This window comes from Vitis vinifera, chromosome 11, assembly GCF_030704535.1.
Source record: "Vitis vinifera cultivar Pinot Noir 40024 chromosome 11, ASM3070453v1".
Taxonomy (NCBI): Eukaryota; Viridiplantae; Streptophyta; class Magnoliopsida; order Vitales; family Vitaceae; genus Vitis; species Vitis vinifera.
The window spans coordinates 2,631,185-2,655,578 of record NC_081815.1 but is presented as its reverse complement, the minus strand read 5'-3'; the positions used below and the strand labels follow the sequence as shown (position 1 = coordinate 2,655,578).

Below are 24,394 nucleotides of genomic sequence, written 5' to 3'. Positions count from 1 at the left end.
ATTTAATCCACTTAATCACTTAAATTAGCTTATTAAATTATCTTAAGTCATTAGTTGATTTTTTTTTTTAAAAAAAAAACTATATTTGTTGGTTTTTATAATTGGAAATGAATAGAAATTTATTTTTGGGACCCTTGAAAGTTGAAACAATGCTTAGGGTTTCCGGTTGAACGAGGGGCAAATAGGTCTTTTCAAGGGGGGACTGGGCCCAAATCGAATTGACGCTCTTGAGTCTTGACTATAAAGCGGTTTATCAAGGCCAAACACCCGGATGACATCAACCCCTTTTTTCTGTGTTCGAGCTCATCCTCAAGCGGCCGTAATCGAATTCTGATACTCCAACAATTCGCTTCAAATCAGGCTTCCAGGTTCCAGCTTTATTCTACCCTCTCAATTTACTTCTCTCTCTCTTTTTATTTTTTATTTTTTTATATATATAATAATTATAGGGTTAGGGTTTATGTTTGTTGCACCAATCTGTTTTTGTTTTTTAAGGTTTGAATTTAGGGTTGGGGGTTCCTGATTAGATTTTGTTATTTTTGTTATTGTTGCTGCTAAAACGGTAAATGATGGCGATTGAGTATTCGTTGTTGTAATTTTAGATGTTTGTTGTTGTTTTTAGGGTTTGGGGTCTGCCGATCTAGGTTTCCGATTGCCTGGGTCATGGCGGCGTTGAAGGAGCTTCTGCCTGCTGTGAAATCAACGACTACGACGTACTACGACCACTCCAATGATCCGTGGTTCAAACAGAGGTTCAGTTCGGCGGAGGCGGAGGCGGCCTCTGTCATTAAGCCCAATCCTGTCCCGCCGTATTTGAAGCGGGCAGGTTTTGTTCCGCGAAAGCTCGAGGATTTTGGAGATGGTGGGGCCTTTCCGGAGATTCATATTGCCCAATACCCTCTTGATATGGGGAGGGATAAAACTGCAAAGCCCGGATCCAAGATACTACCGGTGACTGTTGATTCACGTGGCAATGTGGCGTATGATGCTATTGTCAGGCTAAATGAGAATGCCTCCAAGATTGTGTATTCACAGCATAAGGATCTTGTGCCCAAGATATTGACTGAGGAAGAGATAGAGGAAGATGAAGAGGAATTGGAGAAGATCGAGGAAACAATGCAGGAAACTAAAGCAGCACTTGAGAAGATCGTGAATGTGAGGTTGAGTGCTGCGCAGCCCAAGAATGTCCCAACGCAATCCACTGACTCAAAGTTTATAAAGTATAAGCCATCACAGCAGTCTGCAGCCTTTAATTCAGGTGCGAAGGAGAGGATTATAAGGATGGTGGAAATGCCAGTGGACCCACTTGAGCCTCCGAAGTTTAAGCATAAGAGGGTGCCGAAGGCTTCAGGGTCACCACCTGTTCCTGTTATGCATTCTCCACCACGGCCAGTAACAGTGAAAGATCAGCAGGATTGGAAAATCCCACCTTGTATTTCGAATTGGAAGAACCCAAAAGGGTACACAATTCCACTCGATAAACGTTTAGCTGCTGATGGGAGGGGACTTCAGGAGGTTCAGATTAATGATAACTTTGCTAAGCTTTCTGAAGCATTATATGTTGCAGAGCAGAAGGCTAGAGAAGCAGTGGCAATGAGATCCAAGGTTCAAAAGGAGATGCTTATGAAGGAAAAGGAAAGGAAAGAGCAGGAGTTGCGGGCCTTGGCACAGAAAGCGCGCTCTGAAAGAACTGGTGTGCCACCCCCAGCTGCTGCTCCCATGCCTTCTGAGAAGAGCATGATGGATAGCGGTGACATGCGAGGGGATTATGATCGTGTGAGGGAGAAAGAGAGGGATTTCCCAAAGGAGACAAGGGAGGAAAGAGAGGAGAGATTGCAGAGGGAGAAAATTCGTGAGGAGCGTCGGCGAGAGAGAGAAAGGGAGAGAAGATTGGAGGCAAAAGATGCTGCAATGGGAAAGAAAAGCAAGATCACGAGAGACAGAGATCGTGATATTAGTGAGAAGATTAGTCTTGGCATGGCTTCTACTGGTGCAGGAAGAGGGGGTGAAGTTATGTATGACCAAAGGCTGTTCAACCAGGAGAAAGGAATGGACTCTGGATTTGCCACTGATGATCAGTACAATGTGTATGACAAGGGATTGTTCACTGCACAGAATACACTTTCTAGCTTGTACAGGCCAAAGAAGGATGCTGATAGTGACATCTATGGAGGTGCGGATGAACAGCTGGAGAAGATTATGAAAACCGAACGCTTCAAACCTGACAAGGGTTTTGCTGGTGCTTCTGAGAGAGCGGGTCCAAGAGACAGGCCAGTTGAATTTGAAAAGGAGGCAGAAGAAGCTGATCCATTTGGACTGGATCAGTTCTTGACTGAAGTGAAAAAAGGTAAGAAAGCAATGGATAAAGTTGGTACTGGAGGGACTATGAGAGCCAGTGCAGGATCTTCGATGCGGGATGGCCATGATGGAGGCTCTGGTAGGACGCGGATTGGCTTTGAAAGGGGACGATAAAATAGCCCCTTCATCAGGTTTATTTTCTATCATAGCATGAGTCTGTGGCTGTTCCTAGACTTTTATGGCTGAAAATCTGTTGCTTGAGCTTGAAACTCAGAACCTTAAAAATATGTTTGTACTTTGATTCGCTTATTTGTATTTTTGTTCAGAAAATGGAGACTGGTTTCATTTCCTTAACAAGCTAGTGAGATAAGTTACTTTTCTCTGTTTCTACTAAAATCTTTCTATGAATGGGATGGACTGGGTGGTGGACTTCTGGTGGAATGTGGAAAATATATGCATTGCTCAACATGTGAAATGTTGCTAAACTTGCTAATCTCCTTTTCAGTCACAATGTTACAGTTGTAACAAATCATTTCTTACTTGCTGGTTCTATGAAGGAGGGAAATTGCCAGCTATATATTACAACACTGTTCAAGCAGGTTTGATTAGGGATGTACCATACACCTCTATTATTGAATTCCAGACAGATCTTTGAGCACATAAACTTACAATATTTCGGTTGCGTGACACCATTCCACCTAAGTTTCTTGAAATAATATAAGTTATCTTATAAAAATTTAATGAAATTGGTCCCATAAAGTGTTTATATGCATTAGGCATTTTACACCAACAACTGGATTAAATTGCTTGTTGATAATGGTACAATAGCAAAGGCAGCTTCATCGCGTCTTATATAATTAGGAGCTCTACTATGCTGAGAGATCTTGTTTTTAAAAGCTTATGTATAGAGGTTACTCCTTGTGTGCGGAGCGGTAAATCGCGTACTTCATTTTGAAATGTGCATTGCCTGTATGAATCTTTGGATCTTGGTATCTTAAAAGTGAAGAAAAATCATAGATGCTAAGCCCATGCTAACATAGGGTCTTGTTCCTATGACTTTGGTTGGCGCACTTTATCAAGTCTACAATTTGTAATCCCTGATTTCCCTTTTTCTCCAAAATCTGGTTTCTCTTGCAGTGCTATTCACACCTCAAATTTGCCAAAAGTAAGGCTGTTTGTAAAACTCGCAATATTTTAAATCAGGATATGTCCTATTTTAAAACTAAGAAATTAGCCCAAGGCTGTCTGCTTTCCCACATGCGGCTACATCACTTGTGGACCAAGTGAATTGAAACTGAAACTTGGTTTCCTACTCAAGAATCTCTTAGCCAAGTAATGCTTGCCTATTCACAAATGCAAATACACAGGTCTCTGTCATTGGCCCAATACTGGTCTTACCTTTTACATATTAATGGAAATGTCCTAGGCATACAGAAGGAAATGAACTAATGCAAGTGGAATCTAAAATTTCCCACTAAAACGCATCCCATCCTAATGGTGGCATCTCATTGACCTTAACATTAATGATAGTTTTATTTTATTTTTCTGAGTGAGGAAATCTGAGAGGGTCCTCTGATCTATAAATTTTCTATCTTCATCTTTCACACCACCATTGCCAACTCAATTGCTTTTCAACCTCTAACTAGATTTTCATCGGCAATTTCATATTGACTGCAACAACATATTGGTGTTCCTCTTGATTTTGATTTTTGTCCTGATAACGCACTTTTCCTTTGTTCATCGCGTTGATTTGCAATGCACACCAGCATTCAAGAAGATGCCACTCAACTGCATTGGCTAACCTGGATTCCGGAGCCAACAATGTATTCTATACAAGGAGAACTCATTTAAATTATAAAATAAAAATAAAAATCATCTTAAACCCCACAAAAATAAAATTGACACGAAACTCATGCGTAGAAGTTTAGAACATTCCTCTATCCTGAAAACTCCGCTAGAACTTGACCAACAGAAGAAGAGAAGCTGCTTCAAAAGGCACTATGCATATCTCCAGCCCAAAAAGTGTTTCAAGGAGAAGAAACAACATTGAAAGGGAATCTAATAATACTTATTATTCAAAATTTATGTTAGGATAACTCTTTATTAATCAGTATCCCATGCTTGGGCAATTTAGACTTCATTGCTCCAGCCTCCTGTCAACAGTTTCCTCTGAAACGGCTAACATTCATTCAGCTACCTCACAGCTACCATACCTTCAGCTACCTCCTGAACTACAAATTTGCCCTGCAAACCAATCTTGTCAGAACTCAAACACACTGCATATCAACAGTAAATTTCTAAGTCAAGGGTCATTGCTAGAATCACCAAGGGCACGTGCATGATTAAGAGACATTACATTCATATAAACGACAGCTTTCTGGGGCTTTCAGCTTCAGATGTCTTCAGACAAGATTAAAATATAGAGCCACAGGAACTTCTAACCAAATACAGCTGAATCAATCTGCTGAAGATTAGGGAAGATTTGTTTCAGAGTAGCAGAGTAGTTTGGAGAATTTTTTGCCTGCAGAAAAAAGAGCCAGTCATCCACTAAATTGATTATGTAAAGAACCTATGAAACACTCTCATAAAGATCCTTAAATTTTACAAATGTTGGACAAATAGCCAAGTAAAGATTAGTCTCACGTGTACATAGACATGTATACTGAGACATCAGAAGGCAAGAGAAAAGGCAAAAGCACAATATTTTATATATTCTGTGTAGGGAGTAGTTAGGTGGTGTTTTGGTTCTTCCTTTGTTCGGCCTTGCAGCACCTTGTATACCTCCTGTGCATCAGGTTATCCCCCTTTTTGTTAGCACACGTTTCGATGTTTATTATTCTATTTGCCTATAAACAATCATAAACTTTTATACAACAAAATAAGCCCATGAAATTGGAAAAAATATCAAAATATCATCTGATAGCAGTTTATTAGGTTATCTCACTCTTTGAGGCTAGTTTTTCATATCAGCACTAGATGAACATAGCTAAGAGAGTATAACAGGAGTGGCCGTGAGGTACTCCAGTTTTTTCCCTGTCAATCAACCTGTACTTGGATACCTAACTCATCCAAAAAAATATCAAGAAATGCCGTATCCTTCTAGAGTGATTCTCTCCATATCATAAACATGATACCATAATCATCACATCTTTGCTGTTAGCAAACAGAAGGATTTAGAAAATAGAAGCATTGGAGCTTAGGCAACATGAGAACAATTTAAATAGGTTAAAAGAAAGTTTAACTTTGGAACTAATTGGTTAGGTGAAGCAGGGGTACAGTGTCTGATTTGGTATCAGCAGTTCTATTTTCCAGAGCTAAACTCATCCACTATGATAGGTTAACTGATAATTGGTTCATGTGAGGGCCTAACAGCAACCTGAAAGTTACAATCAGCTGCACACTCATGTAAGCAATCGATGGTATCTCTGAAAAAAAAAAAGACTCTACAAGCATTGATGGGGAAAGAAACCTGCTTTCCTTTACTAACTAGATTAGATTTTCCAAAACTAGCAGACAATATAATAGACTCCACATGACAAATCATTTGCAGTGGAATAAGATTCTAAACAAAATTTGGATGGGCAGCAAAAAGAGCTGAATCCATCTAAGCTTTGCAAGAAATAAACGTGAATAGAATACATCAGCTTTTTCAGCAGGAACAGGAGATGAGGTTTGGTCCTGTGGACTGCACCAATAAGGATGAGTGATTCAATTTAAGATAAAGGCACTACAAGGAGAATAAGAAGGCCACACCAATATGGACTACATCAGTGAAAGAAAACATGATAGCCTACAAATAACAAAAGATATGACCAGGAATAGGGATAGCAAAAAAGGACTCATGTAACCAAACTAGAATTCTTAGATAACAAGGCTTTGCTAGGTTGAACAGCACAATCAGCAAAAGCAGATTCAGAAAGAAAGCAGCACAAAAGCAAACGAATAGAAATACTGACACAAGCAATCAGCTACAGATAAAAACATGGGCATGATGTGATAGTGAGGCCCTAACACAAAAAAGCTACATCCTCCTAGTTATAATTTGTAAAAACCATACGCATGGATTGTTCTCAAGGTAGATAGTGGTGAGCTTCTCCCTTGAACCAGCCACAGCCTCAGCAATGCCTTCAAGAGACGTTATTTGGTTATCATTGAGCCACAAATCTTCTAACCTGCATGTAACACTCCAGTCAGGAGGTAAAACTAGCAATCGGGATGAGACTATTGGGAAGGACAGGAACCTACTGGGTAAGATTTTCGATGTCATCCACTGCTGTTAGCTTATTTGACGATGCATCCAAAACACGGAGATTCACTAAGGTTGACAGGCCTTCCATTTTTGCTATACCATTATGACTCAAGTAGAGTTCTTCCAAAGCAACACAATCCTGGAAATGGAAGGGAAGAAACCATGTTATCCACAATTCCAATAGAACACTGTGCCCTTATCATACGGTTTGACTGCTACTTAAGAAAAGTTAATAGTCCCATACTTCAAACCCTTTCATAGAAGTTAAACGATTGCTCTGCAAGCTAATCTTTTCAATGCATTTCAGCCCACAAAGATTTACTACTCTGATCCGGTTTCGACCCAGCCACAGCTCCTTTAATTTTGTTAAAGTTTGCAAATTCTCCATTACCTGAAATAGCAAAGTACTTTATGATTAAGCCTATATCCCAAAAACAAATTAAGGCATGCACGATCCTCGATGTTCCACTTTAGCACATCGTCTTCCTGCATCCTCTCTCTCTCTCTCTTGCACACACACGTACACACATTCACACCTAGAGAAACTTGGGAATTTTCAACCACGATTGAACTTGGATTACAAATATTCTTAAGTACTAACCCGTAATCTGTTGGAACCAAGTTCAAGAATCTGCAGTTCATGAAAGTGGTCAATCTCTTCCATCGTAGTCACTTCATTTTTTGAAACATATAGCTCCTTGAGTGTGTTGGAGACCTTGGCCAGTCCATTCAATGAAGAAATTTCATTGAAAGAAACATCAAACACCAAAAGTTTCTTAAATATGCTGACATCGGGTATTTTAGTTAGCTTGTTATCTCTGAGCACTAACTCCTGCAAAGAAGCAGCATCATTTGTGTCATTTTAAAAGTATTTAAATTGTAAAGCCAGCCTTGATTCATTTTTATATACATATAATTTGAGATTTCAATTTTCATGTTGGATGCTGAGAAAACTAAGCAAACGAAATGATGAAAATTCAATTCTCATGTTCTGTCACCTTGTGTTGCCCTAGGCTTAGCCGAGTAAATTTTGTTTTGTCGGTTTTCAAATTAAGAAAGTACAGGCTTCGAATAAAAATGTCTAATTTCATCTCCTGTCCTGTATTCTCTCATCAACCAAAAAAGCACCAGGAAAATCAAACAGAAAGGTTAACGGGACGCTGACGCATTATTCTCAAATTCTTTGCATTTTTCTAAATTTTCTCGGATGCCAAACAGAGCACCTAAAAAAAGGACAGAAAATTCAAAACATATATCAACAATAGCAAAACCGATAACATCGAGGGAAGAGAGTGAATACTTCGAGGCCCGAAATGGCATCCCAGCCGGAGATCATGTCAACGCCAGCGTCATCGAGAAGGTTTTGGCGCAGAGAGAGCTTTTTGAGGTTGGAAAGAAGGCCAATGCGAGAATCCAAGACCGTCAAGCGATTGGCAGTTAGATCTAGCTCAGTCAAATTGAAAGGGATATCAATGGATTCAAGACTGTGGAGCTGATAACTAGTGAGGTCGAGAACCGTAGAGGAGCCATCGTACTGGATCGCCGATTCCTCCATTTTCTCCTGATCTGTATAATCGTCCATTGCCGAATGGAACCCTCGAAATGTTCAAAGCGTCACTGTGGGAAGAGGGGAATGGAACTTTCAAGACTGAAAGATGCTTCCGGGCCTCGGCTACAAACAATTGGGCCCAACTTTGGTGGTTTTTTTTTATTTTAATTAATTGATTAATTCTTTCAAATCCCATCAAAATTTTATTTTTTAAATATGGACTGCCAAACAGCTTCAAAAATAAACTCATGTAGGTAACTTGATTTCACCTAAAGAGTGGATGAGTTAGGACAAATATTTATTATACTACTTTGAGTTTTGGTTTAGTTTTTTGAATTTGAACTCGATTTGAATTGGGTTTAGACTTCGATAACTTAAGCATAACTCGAATTGGTTATTTATAATCATAATTTATATTATTGTACATGATAATATTTATTTACATACTTTTCAAATAAATTAAAAAAAAAGATGTTAAACTTAATTATATAGTATGTATTATTTTATATTTAATAAATACAAATATTTTTATTTATTTGGTCGTTATCATTTAAATTTTAGTATAAGTGCATAAAATATGAAGTTTATAAAATTATTATGGACTCATAAATACAATATAATTACATTTAACTCGAATTGTTTAGTTTAATTTGAGTTTTGAAAATTTGGTTGGATTGAGCTTTAGCTAGAAACCAAGTAGAGAGACTTGAACTCAACTTGAGTTTAAAAAATATTGGATTAGAATTATGAAGAGTAGGTCAAGTTAAAGATCACACGAGGAGATCTAGATTTTATGTAAATTTAGAAAAATGAGATTAAATCATGTTTAGGTTAAGTATAGTGTTTATTGATTTAAGATGAGCTCACACCAGTTATGATCACAATTTATTGCAGTTACAATCCTATTTTTATATTAATCGTAATATAAGTTATCTTTGCCAATGATAAAAATATTGGTATTAACGAATATATCAATTTTTGGATTTTTTTAAAATATATCGACATATATTGAAAAATATTAGTAAATGTTTAAAAAAAAATGGAAAAGATAAAAATTGATAAAAACTCATAAAAATACTTGAAAAAAAATGATAGAAAAAGTAATACTAGATATTTTAAAATTATTTTGTTAAATAAATTAATGCACTCGTATGATATAATTTGTCATATTTAACAATAATATCATGTGTGAATAAAAATATAATTTGTATTACATTAAATATTATTTAACAACAATATTATGAAATTTGGTAATAACATATCCAACTTGAAAATATTTAATATTAAAATTATAATCTATATTCAATGATATAAAATAAATGAATACATATATATATATATATATATATATATATATTTCTATATTTAATTTTCATATAAATAATATAAAAAACCTATCATTAATTTTTATATTTTTGGTAATCAATTTACCTGTTTTTAAGGTTTGACCAAAAAGAGTGGGTTGAAAGCAGGTGAGCAGTGAAGGGTTGTTTGATCAATCGAAAAAATGGGAAATTTTCACCATTTTTCTTACGATTGAGCTTTTAATGGAGGTTTTCCCTTCGGCCGGATATTCGGTATTTCCTAACATTTCAAAACATATTCCTCTTGATGACATGTTCAAATGGCAAGCAGGCACCAACTTAACAGCCATTGTTGTTTGTAGAATTGATTGGGTTTTGGGGCAAGGTCTACGAGGCTAAACCATATATCCGCCCTCCCAGACCACTCCCACAACGCATGACCTCCTTTCAACCTCCCCTTCTCAGACTTTCTATAGTCCAAATCCCCAAACCTCAAACCATTTCTCGCCATCTCTGCAACTATCTCGCCACAACCACCCATTCTGTTGATGCCCAATTCAATTTTCAGCCCACAGCCCACCCACCTTCTCCGGATCCAATCCAAGACACAGCACAAACCATTGCATCCCATTTGTCAAAATGTGCCAACTTGATAGAATTGAATCAACTGCTTGCCCATATAATCCGAACCCACTTCCTAGAATTGTACCCTGCCCCATTTCAGTGGAACAACATCATCAGATCCTACACTAGGCTTGAGGCTCATCACTATGCGCTAAGCATTTATATTGCCATGTCTCGAGCCGGTGTGTCTCCGGACTCTTACACAATTCCTATAGTTTTAAAGGCCGTGTGTCAAGCTTTTGCAACTGGATTTGGCAGGCAGGTTCATTCTGTTGCTATCCGGCATGGTCTTGAATTGAATGAGTATTGTGAGAGTGGGTTCATAAGCGTGTACTCCAAAGCGGGTGAATTCCAAAATGCGCACAAGGTGTTTGAACAAAATCGTTTTAGGAAGTTGGGTTCTTGGAATGCTATCATCGGAGGCCTTTCCCAAGGCGGGCGTGCTAAGGAAGCTGTGACCATGTTCATGGAGATGAGGAAATGTGGGTTCGAACCTGATGAAGTGACTATGGTGAGTGTGACATCGGCTTGTGGAAGCTTAGGGCACTTGGACCTGGCACTTCAATTGCATAAATGCGTCTACCAAGCTAAAACATCGGAGAGGTCGGATACTTTGACGTTGAATTCGCTTGTAGACATGTATGGAAAATGCGGACGGATGGACTTAGCTTACAGGGTATTTTCGAGGATGGATGAGCCAAATGTGTCGTCGTGGACATCCATGATCGTGGGCTATGCGATGCACGGGCAGTTGTATGATGCCCTGGAATGCTTCAGGTGCATGAGAGAAGCAGGAGTGAGGCCTAACCATGTGACGTTTATTGGGGTGCTGAGCGCATGTGTGCATGGCGGGGCAGTGCAAGAGGGAAAGTACTACTTCGACATGATGACGACCGCTTACGGGCTAGTGCCCAGGATGCAGCACTATGGGTGCATGGTAGATCTGCTCGGACGGGCGGGGCTGCTGGAGGAGGCAAGAAAGATGGTGGAGAGGATGCCGATGAAGGCGAATGTAATAGTTTGGGGGTGTTTGATGGGGGCCTGTGAGAAGTACGGGAATGTGAAGATGGGGGAGTGGGTGGCCGAGCATTTGCTAGAGCTGGAGCCCTGGAATGATGGGGTGTTTGTGGTTTTATCTAATATTTATGCCAGCAGAGGTTTGTGGAGAGAGGTTGAGAGGGTAAGAGGGGTTATGAAGGAGAGAAAACTTGACAAGGTTCCTGCTTATAGCTTGGCAACGAATGCAGACTAAAACCCAATAAACTTGATCTGTTTGAATCGTCTGATTTTTATTTTTTAAATGAATTTGAATCCTTCCGTGGCACCTTTGAATTGTGTTTCAATTTATCTCATCCAAAATTGAGTAATTTTCTAGGAGATTTATCATCTTCAGTATCATACTGATAAGGTAGTCGGTTCTATATATAATATGAACCAATTTATAAATAAATTTTCAACTTTTATAAATAAGTTATCTCTGATTCTTGAAAAATACAAAAGAAATATATATATATATATATATATAAATTATTTTTTCATATTTAAAAAATATATAAAAAAATAAAATATAATTAAAATTAATTAAAAATTTATATATTTTAAAATTATTTAATGATAAATTAAAATAAATAAAATGAGTTTGAAGTAATATTCACTATTTAAAAAAAATCTATTTGTTTATTTTCTTTTATTTTATATTTTATTTCTCTTATATTTTCCTTCAAATTTTCAGAACCAAACATTGCCAAAATATTCACTATTTAAAAAAAAAAAAATTGTTTCGTAGAATTAAATTTTTTTATGTTCATTACTCCACTCTTTGAAATTTTCTACCCATGGGATCTCGAGAGGGTAGGCTCAAGCCTCAACCTCCATACTGTCCATGTCACGTGACATGGTATTTTTGAAGTGGCGAGAAACACGTGCCGCCCCAATTTTCGAATTCGAACCTAAAAGCCCCACAACCAGAAACTTCATCTCTCTCTCTCTTCCCCCTTCCCTCTCGCTCTTTCCGTAGCTCTCGCTGATGGAAGCCATACTCGTCGATTCTGTGCTCGGCAGTCTCCGGCATTTCCTGCACCGAAATGCCATTTTCATATGCGAACGTCTCTGCGCTGAGTTTCCATCCGAAGTACGCTCCTTCCCATTTTTCTCCATTTTTTTTTAAAATCATGTAGATCCGAACTCACGTTCGATCAACTACTCACTCCTCTATCGACAATCACTTCATTTTCATATTCCTGCACTTCATTTTTTTCGTAATTTTCTTTCTTTATTACTGAAGTTTGCTTTGAATTGGTTAAATCATTGTTTATGTATGTGTATATATATTTTTTATTTTGATTTTTAGCCTCCGTTTTGTTACTGTGAAAGTGCAGGAAAGGGAAAAAAAATTAGGGATTCTTTTCAATCTTTTTAGTTTTTTTAATCTTCAGGACTCCGAAAGGGAATATAAAACTATTTCTATATGGTCAGATTGAGTGACAGAAAGTAGCAGAATACGTTAAACTCAAATTTTGTGTTTTATTTACTTATTTGGTTTTTGCTTTTTTTTCAAAATTTCCAGCAACTAAATGGAGAATTAGGGTTGTTGTTTTGAGAGCAGTAAAGGGCAATAAAAAATGGGCATGTAATACAAAGGTTTATTAATTGTACAAATTAGTGATATAGTACTTGAGAGGTTTTGATGATGCAGCTGATTCCCATTAGACTCTTTGGAGCTTTTAATTAAATTTTCATATTTGAATTAAATATGCTGTGTATAAAAGGCTTAACTTGGTGTTGGGCTGTTGGCCGCAGATTTTGAAGTTTTGGGTAAAAATTAGAGTGGTTTTTAGATGAGGATTTACTTGCAATAATTCTTGCATGGTAATGTTACATTCGTTTGGGTGATTGTTATATTCTGACACAAAAAGTGCAAATTTGGCTAATATGGTAGAATTCGATATGAGATTTTTATTTCACAATTATTAATTTTTTGGATATTATCTTAGTATTGATACACTACAATTAACAACTGAATTTTTTAATATATTTATGAGTTGTGTCAGCTATTGTATTTGTATCAGGGATAGTTTCTCTTTGAGCTTTCTCTAACATCAACTAAAATATTCCTTTCAACTATAACATTTTCGGTTGAGGAATATATTAAGCAATGTTCTAGGACGTAAACTCTCTCTCTTTCTCTCTCTCTCTCTCTCTCTCTCTATCTAAACCGGATCTCAGAGTTCCCACGAGCTCCTTCTCCACTTCTTTAAAAGAATTTAATGATAACTGAAGTAATATAGTAGTTGCTACCTAAATATTTATGCTTTTTTATCAACGATCATTGAAGGTAAAATGTCACCTTTAGGCATTCATTTTACAGGTGAAAGCCAGGAGAAAATCGTATGTACCCTGAGAAACTTAATGGACAAGTTTTTGAAATAAAGGCTGCATTTAGGCTTTGGAGGAAGTCATACACATGTGCAAGTTAAAAATATTGGGTTCTGGTTTCAAAATTGGATCAGAATGTTTGGAATTGAAATTTTGGCAAATATGAAACAATAATAGTGCAATATTTTCCTAAGGTTCCGGGGATTTTGTCCTCATGTTTAATTTTGTCACAGTCCAAGTGGACCCACTGGGGTTATGATTTAGATTAAATCTACTACTTATAAGTACTTGCTTTGTGGAACTCCACACATCAGCACCCCAACAACGTAGATACGTTGTATCGTAGTATCTGTCTGTTCATGTCTTTCTTTGAATCTTTTTGATTCGATGACTTTATTTTAGTGAAGTATAAAAGTATTTTCACTCTCTATCTTGAATGTGAAACTTCTATTTTTCCTTAATTCTACTGTAATTTCACTTGCCTTCTCAATGGTTGATTATGTCCAATGCAGACAAATTTGCAATTATTGGCCAGCTGTTACTTGCACAACAATCAGGCTTACGCGGCATACTATATTTTAAAAGGTATGCTGACATGGTTATTTATGTTTAAATTTGTTTAACCTCAAGATTATATCATCATATTTTTTTTTTCAATTTTTTCAAAAGATCTTGTTTCCCTTTATTACCATCTATATTATATATATAGATATATATTGAAATAATGCTCAATAATTTCTATCTCCTTTTTTTTGTTTCCTGATGGCAAAGGAACACAAATGGCTCAATCCCGCTACCTGTTTGCAATATCGTGCTTTCAGATGGATCTTCTGACAGAAGCTGAAGCAGCACTGTGTCCTGTCAATGAGCCTGGTGCTGAGGTATCGAGTAAAGTCTATGTATGCATTATTTAACCAATTACTTTTAAGGCTTCTTATGTATGTATTTGCTTATTCCCCTCTCAATCCCACCCCAAAAAAGAAAAAGAAAAAAAAAAAAGAAGAAGAAAAAGAACATTAATGCTAAAGCTATATTTGTAACATGAGATATAATAAAAAAAATCCCATTTCTATGTTTGTTTTTCTGCACCCTCAACCGGAAGTGTGGATAATGGGGTGGCCCAAATGTATATTATATGATCACACTTTTGAAATTAACTTTCTTCACCAGAAAGTCTATCATTTAAAATAAAAATTGAAATGAGAGGCTTTCCTTTGAGTTGTTGTCTTATATATTTTAAATTTTAATATGTCTATTATTTCCTCATATTATTTTTCTTGTTTGCTTGCTAACATGCTTCTCATGATGAGCTTGACTTGCTGATTTTGCTTGTGTTTTCTGTGCAGATTCCAAATGGTGCAGCTGGTCATTACCTTCTTGGGCTTATTTACAGGTTGCTCACATCTTTCCCCTGTTATCATTTTCATTAGCATCCTTCACTCCCCAGTCCCAAATGGACATACTACACTTCGCTCAATATTTATTTAGCTGAAAAATTGAGGAGTGACTTAGCTTGTTTCCCTTGTAAAACTCTGACAAGTGATTGTTCAAGTGTGGCCTAAAGTTTTTCTCCAATGATGTATGTGTTCTCACATTTAACTAAACAACATATTAAGCAATTTGTGAGCACTTAAACAAGTATTGTGTTCTGTAAGAGAACAAAGAGTAGCAAAAGATGAGATTGCAGTTATTAACAGGAAAGTTAACTTTGATATCCTTTTCCCCAAAAAGTTTGGAGAAATGGTCAATTCTTCTTTGTGCTGCTGAAATCTAATATTCTTTTATGATACTGATGAAATTTTTTTTGACCTTTTTTTGTCCTCAGAATATTGTCTCTTTACATGTCCTTTCTCAAATTTCTCTCCAATGATGTAGGCACCATGCATCTATCTTTTGTTTTACATTTCTGTTCTCCAAATCCTAAGATAGTTTCCTTTCTCTGTCAATGTTCTTTGTTATTAGCTAGTCCTACATACTTGGTAAGCCTTAGTTGTGATGCTGGAGTTTTATTTACTAGTTTGGCCTAATTTAATGGTATCTCTGGTGTGTACAGAGTTCTGACTCAATTCAGTTTATTGAACAAATTTAAATGAGTGCTCAATTTACGAATAATAGTATTCATTCTTAATTTAATTTCTTTTGTGTGTTGTTTTATTTCTTACATGTATTGTATTCTCTGAGTTTTAGCAAATTTTCATTGCCTAGTTGTGAGCATACTTTTTGAAATAATTTATTGCTACCTTTATGGTCTGATTGTTTCCATATATGTTTCCAGATGGTTATGAATAATACCTTCAACCTCTCATCTTGTAATCCATTGCAATTTGTCTATTTTCAGGTACACTGATAGAAAGAAGAGTGCCGTTCACCACTTTAAGCAGGCTTTGTCTTTAGATCCTTTACTCTGGGCTGCTTATGAGGAGCTCTGTTTATTAGGTCTGTATAAATAATTGTGTACTAGGTTCTGAATATTTTATTTTGCTTCATGGGTGCATTAAGCCCTCATGAGCTTGTGGTCAAATTTTTGAAGTCAGTATGGATGATCTAGCGTGCATTATAAGTTGAGTTCAATATTTGATGCAATCATGAGTTGAATTCACTTTTGAAGTAAGCAGCATTACTTGAAAGAATGTTTTTTTTTGTTGCTGGAATCCATGTCCATTTCTGATATTCTTTTTATCTATGTTGAGATGGCACGACTTCCGGAATTTATAAATTTCCTAGATGTTGTGTGGGCCTCATAAATATGTGGCATGACAATGTGAGTTTGCCATTGAATCTGTGCTGGTTGTTCTTTTGGGTTTTAGTTAGTTGTGAGATACAAATACAATCCAGCATGTTATGGGGATTAAAATTAATAGTACCGGAGTTCTGATGGGGAGAGGCCTTGCATGTTTCTTTCTGAAGGTTTATGTCAGAGGATTTATCTAATTTTTTACTGTCTTCCTATCTAATGCGATCCTTCTTTTTTTTTTTGTACATCTATTTTTTTTTCCTTTCTATTTGTGATGAAGTGATTGGCTATACAACATTTGCGGAGTTGGGATATAGGCACTGTATATTACGTTACACCACTAGCGTTATGTTAAACATCAATGCCATTTTTTGACCTTTCATTTTTTGTTTTCAAAAAAGATGTTGAACTATATTTCTGAAGTGAACTTATATTAGAGCAAGAACCAAGATGCCGGCTTCCATGCAATTACAATTAATGCCCCATTCCAGTTCCCCTGTTGCACACATTGTTCATACCCTGTATTGTCTTTTCTCATGTTAGTTTCCCTCTAGTTCTCTGCTCAGTGTTTGCCTACAGATGTTGGTTTTAGTGAAGAGGTTTCACCTTTTCTTCTAGCTCACTGGTTGCTGAAGTACTGGATGATTAATATAGAAATCAGAATGGCCTTTTGCAGTTGAATTAATTTTGTATTCACCACTCACTGTAAAGCATTCATGGTATGCATTCTAGGTGGTTATGTGGTGTTAGTCCTTAGTTTAGTGATAAGCATCACACTCCAGTGCTGGTCAAATAATTTTCTTACCTGGTACTTGAGAAATATAGTATCGTTTCTTAGTCTCATTTGATTCTAATGTTCATATACTTCTTTTGATATTTAGTGAGGCCATTTCTTCATTTCAATGATCCAGGTGCTGCTGAAGAAGCAACTGCAGTTTTTGGTGAAGCAGCTGCTCTTTGCATCCAAAAGCAGCATCTACATCATGGATTGGCATCCCAGAACTTGCAGACATCCATTGAGGATCGCAATTTAGTCTCTGGTAGGAACTTGAGTTCTGAAGATGTCAGTCCAAGACAATTGAAGCACATACATGCTAATAACCTAAGAGAAATCCCTGGAAATTATCATGGAGCAGCTATGTCGGGAGCAACTGCTAGTCAGTCTCTAAATAGTGGTCCTTCTAGCACAGCATTTTATAATACTCCTTCACCAATGGTTGCACAGGTAAGATCATGAAAACATTCAGCATCGTCTTATATTTTGCTCCTGTCTCAAGCATCAGACTTCTATATATTTCAGGTTTTTGTGTTCATAATTTTGTTCTTATCGTTTTAAAAACCTTGAACCTAAAAAGCAAATTAGTATTCCCTTTTCATTTTGAAAGAATGACTAAGAAGGGAACATATCTCATTTGTTTCTATTTAGGAAATCTCATGTATGATTTTCTTAACTTGTGCTTTCCTGTGTCAGAAAAAAAGTATATTAAATTTTACTTTGTCCAGATAATACATATCTTTATTTCCCATCATCCATAGTTTGATCATTATTCTTGATTATTCCTTTATATCAGTTTTTGATACATTTCTATTTTAGCACATCAGAGGTATTCATTTTTTTTTTTGATAGGTATGAGGTACTCTGGCTAACCTGTTAATTGCTTTCTCCAATTCAATGAAGATCATATTTGTAGTTCTGATCAATCCTTTGATTCTTGAATTTCATAATGGAATTGCTTCGGGTTATAATATTTTATTTTATTATTATTTTTATACACTTATGTTTTAATGCAAATTACATCATTTTGGGGGATTTAATATTAATTTTTTTACACATTGAAGGTGTCAAACATTTTAGTAAAATTCTTCTCGCTCATTCTTAGTTATACTGCAAAAATGTTGTAACTTACATGTTTGCTTTTAGATTATCTGTAGTGTGCACTTATTTTTTCCCTTCTTTCTTTCAAAGAAATCCTCCACTCTTATCTCATTCCTTTCAGCTTTTGCTTATTCTTAGTTGTGCTAGTAAAATGCAAGAGAACTCCTAATTTTTAGCCTTTATAGCATGGGTAGGATGCAACTAAATCAAGTCCATTTCTTGAAGCAAAGATATATAAAACTTATTCTTTTACTGTGTAAAGATAGATAACTGGTCTTAGCTCCTCCTTGTCTTGCAGTTGTCAGGTGTTGCTCCACCACCACTGTGTAGAAATGTGCAGCAAAATGGCCTAAACCCAAGCACAGTTGGTAATGATAGCTCTCCAAGGTCAACTGTTAACCCTACCATTCAAGCCCCTCGAAGAAAGTTTGTTGATGAGGGAAAATTACGCAAGGTTTCTAAACATGTTATGTTCATAATTTTTATTTTTGGATTTTACAGGTCATTGCTATACTGTTTATTTGTGATTCACTGTATCTTTTTTTCCTTTGATAGGCAGTGATTCTCTATATCTTTGCTTTTATATTTCTCTATTTCCAACAAATCTTGTTTCTTGTGGAAAGTTGTACTTTAAACTAATTTTGCCACAGTATAAAATATTAAAATTTATTTGTGGACAATATTTACTGTCAGTGAAACAAGGAACTTGTGAATTATTAGTTACGTGAAACTGGACAGTAAATATGGTTGAAATTTGAGGAAGATGATTCTATTGACTTCAAAAGCTCACTTGTTATCTGCAGATTTGGGGTTGAATTTCTATATCAATTAATTACAAAATAAACATAAGGAATCTTTCGTATTGATCTGAATTATTAATTTGTCCATTGAGATCATTCTTACCGGTTGGTTATTTTAGCTTAATGGTCTCATATGGACTTCTGCTTGTTAGTTCCATTGCAGGTTCTATTCATGTCAGTTTTACTTGTATATAAATTTTTTGCATTTCTTTTTGCTAGTTATTACTCTATTTCATGTGATTGTGATTCCATTCACATTTTCTGGGTGCTCCTATTTCATTAAAATTAATTAGATTGTCTTTATTGATTTATCGTGCTATCTCATAGTAATTACCTCCTTTGCTTACTTGATCCCTCCTGACACCTGGATGGTGGACGTAGTAATTTGTATATCCATTTATCATTTAATTTATGAATCAGATAAAGCCCTTTTTCCCTATCAAAATCACTTTGTCACTATTGTTTCCAGATCTCAGGGAGGTTATTTTCTGATTCTGGCCCTAGACGAAGTACAAGGCTCGCTGGAGAAGCTGGTGCCAACACAAACCCAAGTGGCACAACAGTAGCTGGAAATGGAACTATTCACTCTTCTAAGTATCTTGGAGGTGCCAAATCGAGTTCTGCAGCATTTCGTTCTGTCACAGTTCGTAAGGGACAGACTTTGGCTAATGAAAGTTTTGATGAAGGTGATGGATCTCCTTTGCCAATGTTTTACTCATTCAATCATCTAAGTCAAAAGGTTTTTGCTTTTATTATTCTTTTTGAGAAGTTCATTTTAATTACTAGGACTTAGAAAATTTTACATATGTTTAAAATTTTAAAAAATATGATTAACCTACATAGTTTTTATTTGTTGTCAACTGATCTATCATCAGATGAGTTTGAAGTGCAATTAAAAAGTTAATAGATGAATACCACATAAGATGAATAAAAAGATTGTGTTATTTTATTTTGTATCTCTGTTGTATTGCAATTGAATTGCAATTTAACCCCTATGCATGTGTGATGGTCCTGTTGAATAATTTGTGTTTGGATTATGGGCTTCAAGTGATCCAAACAATACAAGCTGCAGCATTTTCATTTTTTGCAGCTGAGCATAAACCTGAATAATTGTTATTTGTCACCCTAAATTTAAATAATAACCAACTTCCTGATGAATGCCAATGTTAATACATTAACTAATTGCAGTCCTGGCTTTTTTTTTATTGCTTCTTGCCTCAGGATTAATTCAAAGAATTCTTCAAAACTTACATTTTACTTTATACAGGAACACGCCAGGAGGTTTTTGATGATTCTCGTTCCTATATCTCAGCGGCAACATCAACGTCAACTTCAACTTCTGGTGATCCTAAATCCCTTGAACAAGATGAAGCAACCATGACAATTGGTGGGGTTATCACAAATACCTCAAAAATCATAAATGGTGCTGCTGAAGTACTGAATCTCTTGAGAACTCTTGGGGAAGGCTATAGACTTTCCTGTATGTATAGGTGCCAGGTATTAAATGGTGATTATAGAAATAAAGAGATCGATCATTCTGGAATTGCATACAATTTTTACTTAATGCTTCTGGATAAACAGGATGCGCTGGATGTCTATATGAAACTTCCACACAAGCATTATAATACTGGTTGGGTGCTTTCTCAGGTACCCTTTTTTCTCTGCTGTGGACTTCTACTGTGCTCATCATATGCTGATGAAAGTTGTGAATTTGATTAGGAGGCATTGATAACATACTAATCAGTTGGATAAGAATTTTGTCTACATTTTCCATCTGTTTGCATACTCCAACATATTTTGGTTAGGTTTCAGGAATGAAGTATGGAGTTGGGGTGCATGTAAGCAGCATATAGAATCACTTGATTGAAGGGTATTTTTGCACTTGAAGTAGATGAAGTTGACATTTGTTCCTACTTAGTATGGAGCTTATGATATTTTGTCTTTCAAGATGCCTGTTACATTTTTCCAGGACTTAGGATTGAAATACTTCTATTGTTTTACTTTATATATTTCCATTATGAAATTGCTTCAAATTAGGGTTCACATTTATTTGCCTTCTCATTATTTAAGAGAATCTCTCTCCTTTGTTTTTGAAATCTCAGAATTTAACTTCTTGACTCCATTTTATCATTTTTTCATGCAAGGTTTTTAAATTATATTTTTCATGATAATTATTGGAGCTCAATTGTCTTCCTTGTGATGAGGTGGTTCATTCCAATGCAATCTTTTGAAATGCCTTCCTTACTCTGATTTTTTGATATAATATCTTCATGTGTCCAATGCAGATTGGAAAAGCATATTTTGAACTGGTTGATTATTTAGGGGCTGACCGTGCATTCAGTAGTGCCCGTCAAGCATCTCCTTATAGTTTAGAAGGAATGGATATATATTCTACAGTTCTTTATGTGAGTTCCCTTTCTCCATGGAGGCCAAATTTATATAATCTGAATTTTTGTTATGTCAATTTACTACAAATTACAAGCTAGGAACAGCATGACTAAACTTCCTTTCTTCTTCCCATGTCCCCCTTCTCTTTTTACTTGAAGGGTATATTTCTTCCATTATTAGCTTACAATTTTTATACAAAGTAATTGAGACACTCGCTCTATTTTAATATTTTTTGACCTCTAATGAAATGTAATCCCCAATGCTAGTGTTCCTTGTAAATTGAGGTTTGTGACAGTCAAGCCTCTATAATTAAGGTTCACTATGTTAATTGAAATATTTTCAATTATGACTGTCTTCTTGGCAGATTGTGTCTATTTTTACACTCAATTTTATTGTCAAGCATAGGTGATCCTAAATCCAATCCATATTGTCCTAGTCTCTTTGGTCCAAAAAACAATGGGACCCATACTAATTCCATTTGTAAGGTAGTTTGTTAGAATTAGAGCAATCTTGCTGGGGTTCTGTTTATTGAAATAGCGTTTATATTTTCCTACATGTATGTATTTCATTGTTTTTCTGTAAGTCATTCTTTCCCTTGTTGCAGCATTTGAGGGAAGATATGAAGCTAAGTTACCTGGCTCAAGAACTAATATCCACAGATCGCTTAGCTCCTCAGTCTTGGTAGGTTATTAACTTCTGTAATATAATACAGCACTAACTTTCAGCTGATAGAAAATGTCTGTCAAACAGGGTTGTTTCACCACCTTATTTTTCATGGTCATTTTTGTCTGTTACAGCTGCACTGAAGGTTTCAATTATTGCTCTATGAACTTCGTTCATCTTATCTTTTCTGTTAAATGGATATGCAGGTGTGCCATGGGAAATTGCTATAGTTTGCAGAAAGACCATGAAACTGCTCTAAAGAATTTCCAGCGTGCAGTGCAACTAAATTCAAGATTTGCATATGCGCACACCCTTTGTGGTCACGAGTATGAGTCAAAAATTTTGCTTTTTCCACATAACATTACATGTAGAATTGAGATTTCCTTAAATTTATTTAATTAATAATAAATCCTGCATTGCTTATTTTAGCTGTTTACCGTGTTGGTGTATATTTATAGGTATGTAGCCTTAGAGTATTTTGAGAATGGAATTAAGAGCTATCAGAGTGCCCTTCGGATTGATGATAGGCATTATAACTCCTGGTATGGTCTTGGAATGATCTGTCTTCGCCAAGAGAAGTTTGAGTTCGCAGAGCATCACTTTAGAATGGCTTTCCAAATCAATCCACGTTCTTCAGTTATTTTGTGTTATCTTGGGACGGCTTTGCATGCATTAAAGGTTGAACCCATACTATAGTCACTCTGATTTTATATATCAGAAAGGCAATATTATTTACTTCAGCTGCCTGAACATTTGTGTTCTTTTCACCTGGCAGAGAAGTGGGGAAGCTTTGTACATGATGGAGAAGGCTATTCTAGCAGATAAGAAGAATCCTCTTCCCATGTATGAGAAGGCTAACATACTTTTGGGCTTGGATAACTTTGATGAAGCCTTAGAAGTCCTAGAGGAGCTTAAAGAGTATGCTCCGCGTGAAAGCAGTGTGTATGCCTTGATGGGTAAGATTTATAAGCGACGCAACATGTATGACAAGGCCATGCTTCATTTTGGAATTGCTTTGGATTTGAAACCATCTGCAGCAGATGTTGCTACCATCAAGGTGATGAGTTATTTTTATATTCCCTTCTGTCTGATATATTAAATACTACTCGTAAAATGTACTGTGGATTTGTTTGACTTTTTAATCCTCTCCCAATCCCTGGGGAAACATCGACTCCTTGCCTCCAATTGAGGGCCCATAGGAAGCCATGGATGTCAGTGGGCTAACAGTTTGGAGGGATTGTGGTTGACTAGTAGAAGTTGAGCTCCTAAGAATTTTTGTTGTTGTAACAAATATGTACATGTCTTCTATATTTCATTGACCCACACAAGAAACCATGAGGACTATGAAACTGGTGTGGTTCTATAAAATTGTCTTAAAATATGGTCAGGCTCTATCATTGCCATAAATTATTTATTGTACAGCTATGTTTAATTCTTGAATCTGTACTCTCTAGTTTTTGCTTCTTCCTTGATCTTTACATTTTATTGAGTCCCTCTTCTTTCTTAAGGAGCAACGTATTTTATCTTTGTCCTTTCTCACCACATTTTTTTTAACAGGCTGCCATCGAGAAGCTGCATGTACCAGATGAGATTGAAGACAACTTATAGATCTCCCCACTACCAAAAGCGTATAAAGCCTGTTGTAAATTGTTCAGCTCAAAAGACTTGCTCACAGGGAGTTTGGACTGCTTGTGCTTTCGGCTAATGCTGAAGAGAATCGTCTCATACTCGGATCCTATTCATTTTCACAGGTTCCCCTTCAAATATGCTGATCTCGTAACAGAAAACTCACAGTTTTGTAGGTAGTTTACATAGTTTGCAGAGAAACAATGTACCAATGACTTACAAACCAGCCATGCTTATTCTATGTTTCCAAAAGGGCCTGTATCATTATCTTGTGCTTTTACTTGCTTCTTCATTTGTTTGCACTTACATAATCTGTCAAAGTGCATTTTAGTAGTCTAAAATGGGGGGGATAGACCTACAGAAATAGGGTCTAATGTCATGCGGGCATCACAGGAGTGCTCTGCCAAAAGCATGTAGTTTTGGTACAAGGTTTCTTCTACCCCAAAAAAAGTGGTGTCCTACAGCTAGAGATGTTACTAGTTTATCCTTGTTTGCAAAGGAGCACTTGCATTGCTATTTATACTTTAATTAATATATATGTATATATATTTTTCCTGGAGTCTTAATTTTTAATTTTTTTTTTCTTTTAAAGAAACTTGTGTGGGTAATGACTTTTTAGTAAATCTGATGGTGCGTGACCTTCGTAATCGAGCCGCCTCCAAATGCTTTTAGTTTCGGGGGAGTTAGTTAGAGGGTGGGCACCATCTCTTCAACAGGCAGGGAAAGTGTTGCTTGTCGAGGCAGTTGGTTAGAGGGTTCTGGCACAAAGGGGCCTTATGGTTTTAGAAGAAATTTATGAGGTTAAGAGGAGTGTATATAAAAATATATATATATATACTCATATTATTTATTTTTGTATGAAGAATTTTTACAATTTTAAAACATATTTATAAGGTTAAGAGGAGTTC

General features: G+C 36.2%; 4 protein-coding genes across 6 annotated transcripts; 3 read left to right on the top strand and 1 right to left on the bottom strand.

The window, feature by feature from the left end:
* Positions 1-239: 239 nt before the first annotated feature.
* Positions 240-2,694, top strand: LOC100245841 (SNW/SKI-interacting protein A). Its single transcript, XM_002283822.4, has 2 exons — positions 240-368; positions 623-2,694. Exon 2 carries the CDS (start codon positions 664-666, stop codon positions 2,470-2,472), a length of 1,809 nt encoding a protein of 602 aa, XP_002283858.1. The 5' UTR covers positions 240-368; positions 623-663; the 3' UTR covers positions 2,473-2,694.
* A 1,476-nt stretch (positions 2,695-4,170) lies between these two features.
* LOC100250981 (protein phosphatase 1 regulatory inhibitor subunit PPP1R7 homolog) lies at positions 4,171-8,233 on the bottom strand. 2 transcript variants are annotated; one of them, XR_009466914.1, is made up of 7 exons: positions 7,848-8,233; positions 7,149-7,379; positions 6,792-6,938; positions 6,544-6,686; positions 6,356-6,470; positions 4,655-4,819; positions 4,171-4,542 (listed from the first exon to the last, which is right to left on the bottom strand). XR_009466914.1 is itself a non-coding variant. In XM_059740726.1 (6 exons), exons 1-6 carry the CDS (start codon positions 8,127-8,129, stop codon positions 4,736-4,738), a joined length of 1,002 nt encoding a protein of 333 aa, XP_059596709.1. In that variant the 5' UTR covers positions 8,130-8,233; the 3' UTR covers positions 4,171-4,735. The 2 variants fall into 2 exon arrangements, 1 of the variants encoding a protein (XP_059596709.1); XM_059740726.1 differs by having other exon boundaries at positions 4,171-4,819.
* A 1,333-nt stretch (positions 8,234-9,566) lies between these two features.
* On the top strand, positions 9,567-11,348 carry LOC100250752 (pentatricopeptide repeat-containing protein At1g77170, mitochondrial). The gene has a single exon (XM_002280477.4). The coding sequence runs from the start codon at positions 9,837-9,839 to the stop codon at positions 11,274-11,276; it is 1,440 nt and encodes a 479-aa protein (XP_002280513.1). The 5' UTR covers positions 9,567-9,836; the 3' UTR covers positions 11,277-11,348.
* Positions 11,349-11,953: 605 nt separating this feature from the next.
* Positions 11,954-23,766, top strand: LOC100256135 (cell division cycle protein 27 homolog B). 2 transcript variants are annotated; one of them, XM_002283792.5, is made up of 16 exons: positions 11,954-12,155; positions 13,912-13,984; positions 14,171-14,280; positions 14,746-14,792; positions 15,738-15,835; positions 17,045-17,358; positions 18,308-18,463; positions 19,279-19,495; positions 20,077-20,306; positions 20,391-20,456; positions 21,095-21,214; positions 21,802-21,878; positions 22,067-22,186; positions 22,319-22,538; positions 22,636-22,917; positions 23,418-23,766. In XM_002283792.5, the coding sequence occupies exons 1-16, from the start codon at positions 12,051-12,053 to the stop codon at positions 23,466-23,468; spliced, it is 2,286 nt and encodes a 761-aa protein (XP_002283828.1). In that variant the 5' UTR covers positions 11,954-12,050; the 3' UTR covers positions 23,469-23,766. The 2 variants fall into 2 exon arrangements, with proteins under 2 accessions (XP_002283828.1, XP_010656273.1); XM_010657971.3 differs by having other exon boundaries at positions 14,171-14,298.
* Positions 23,767-24,394: the final 628 nt, after the last annotated feature.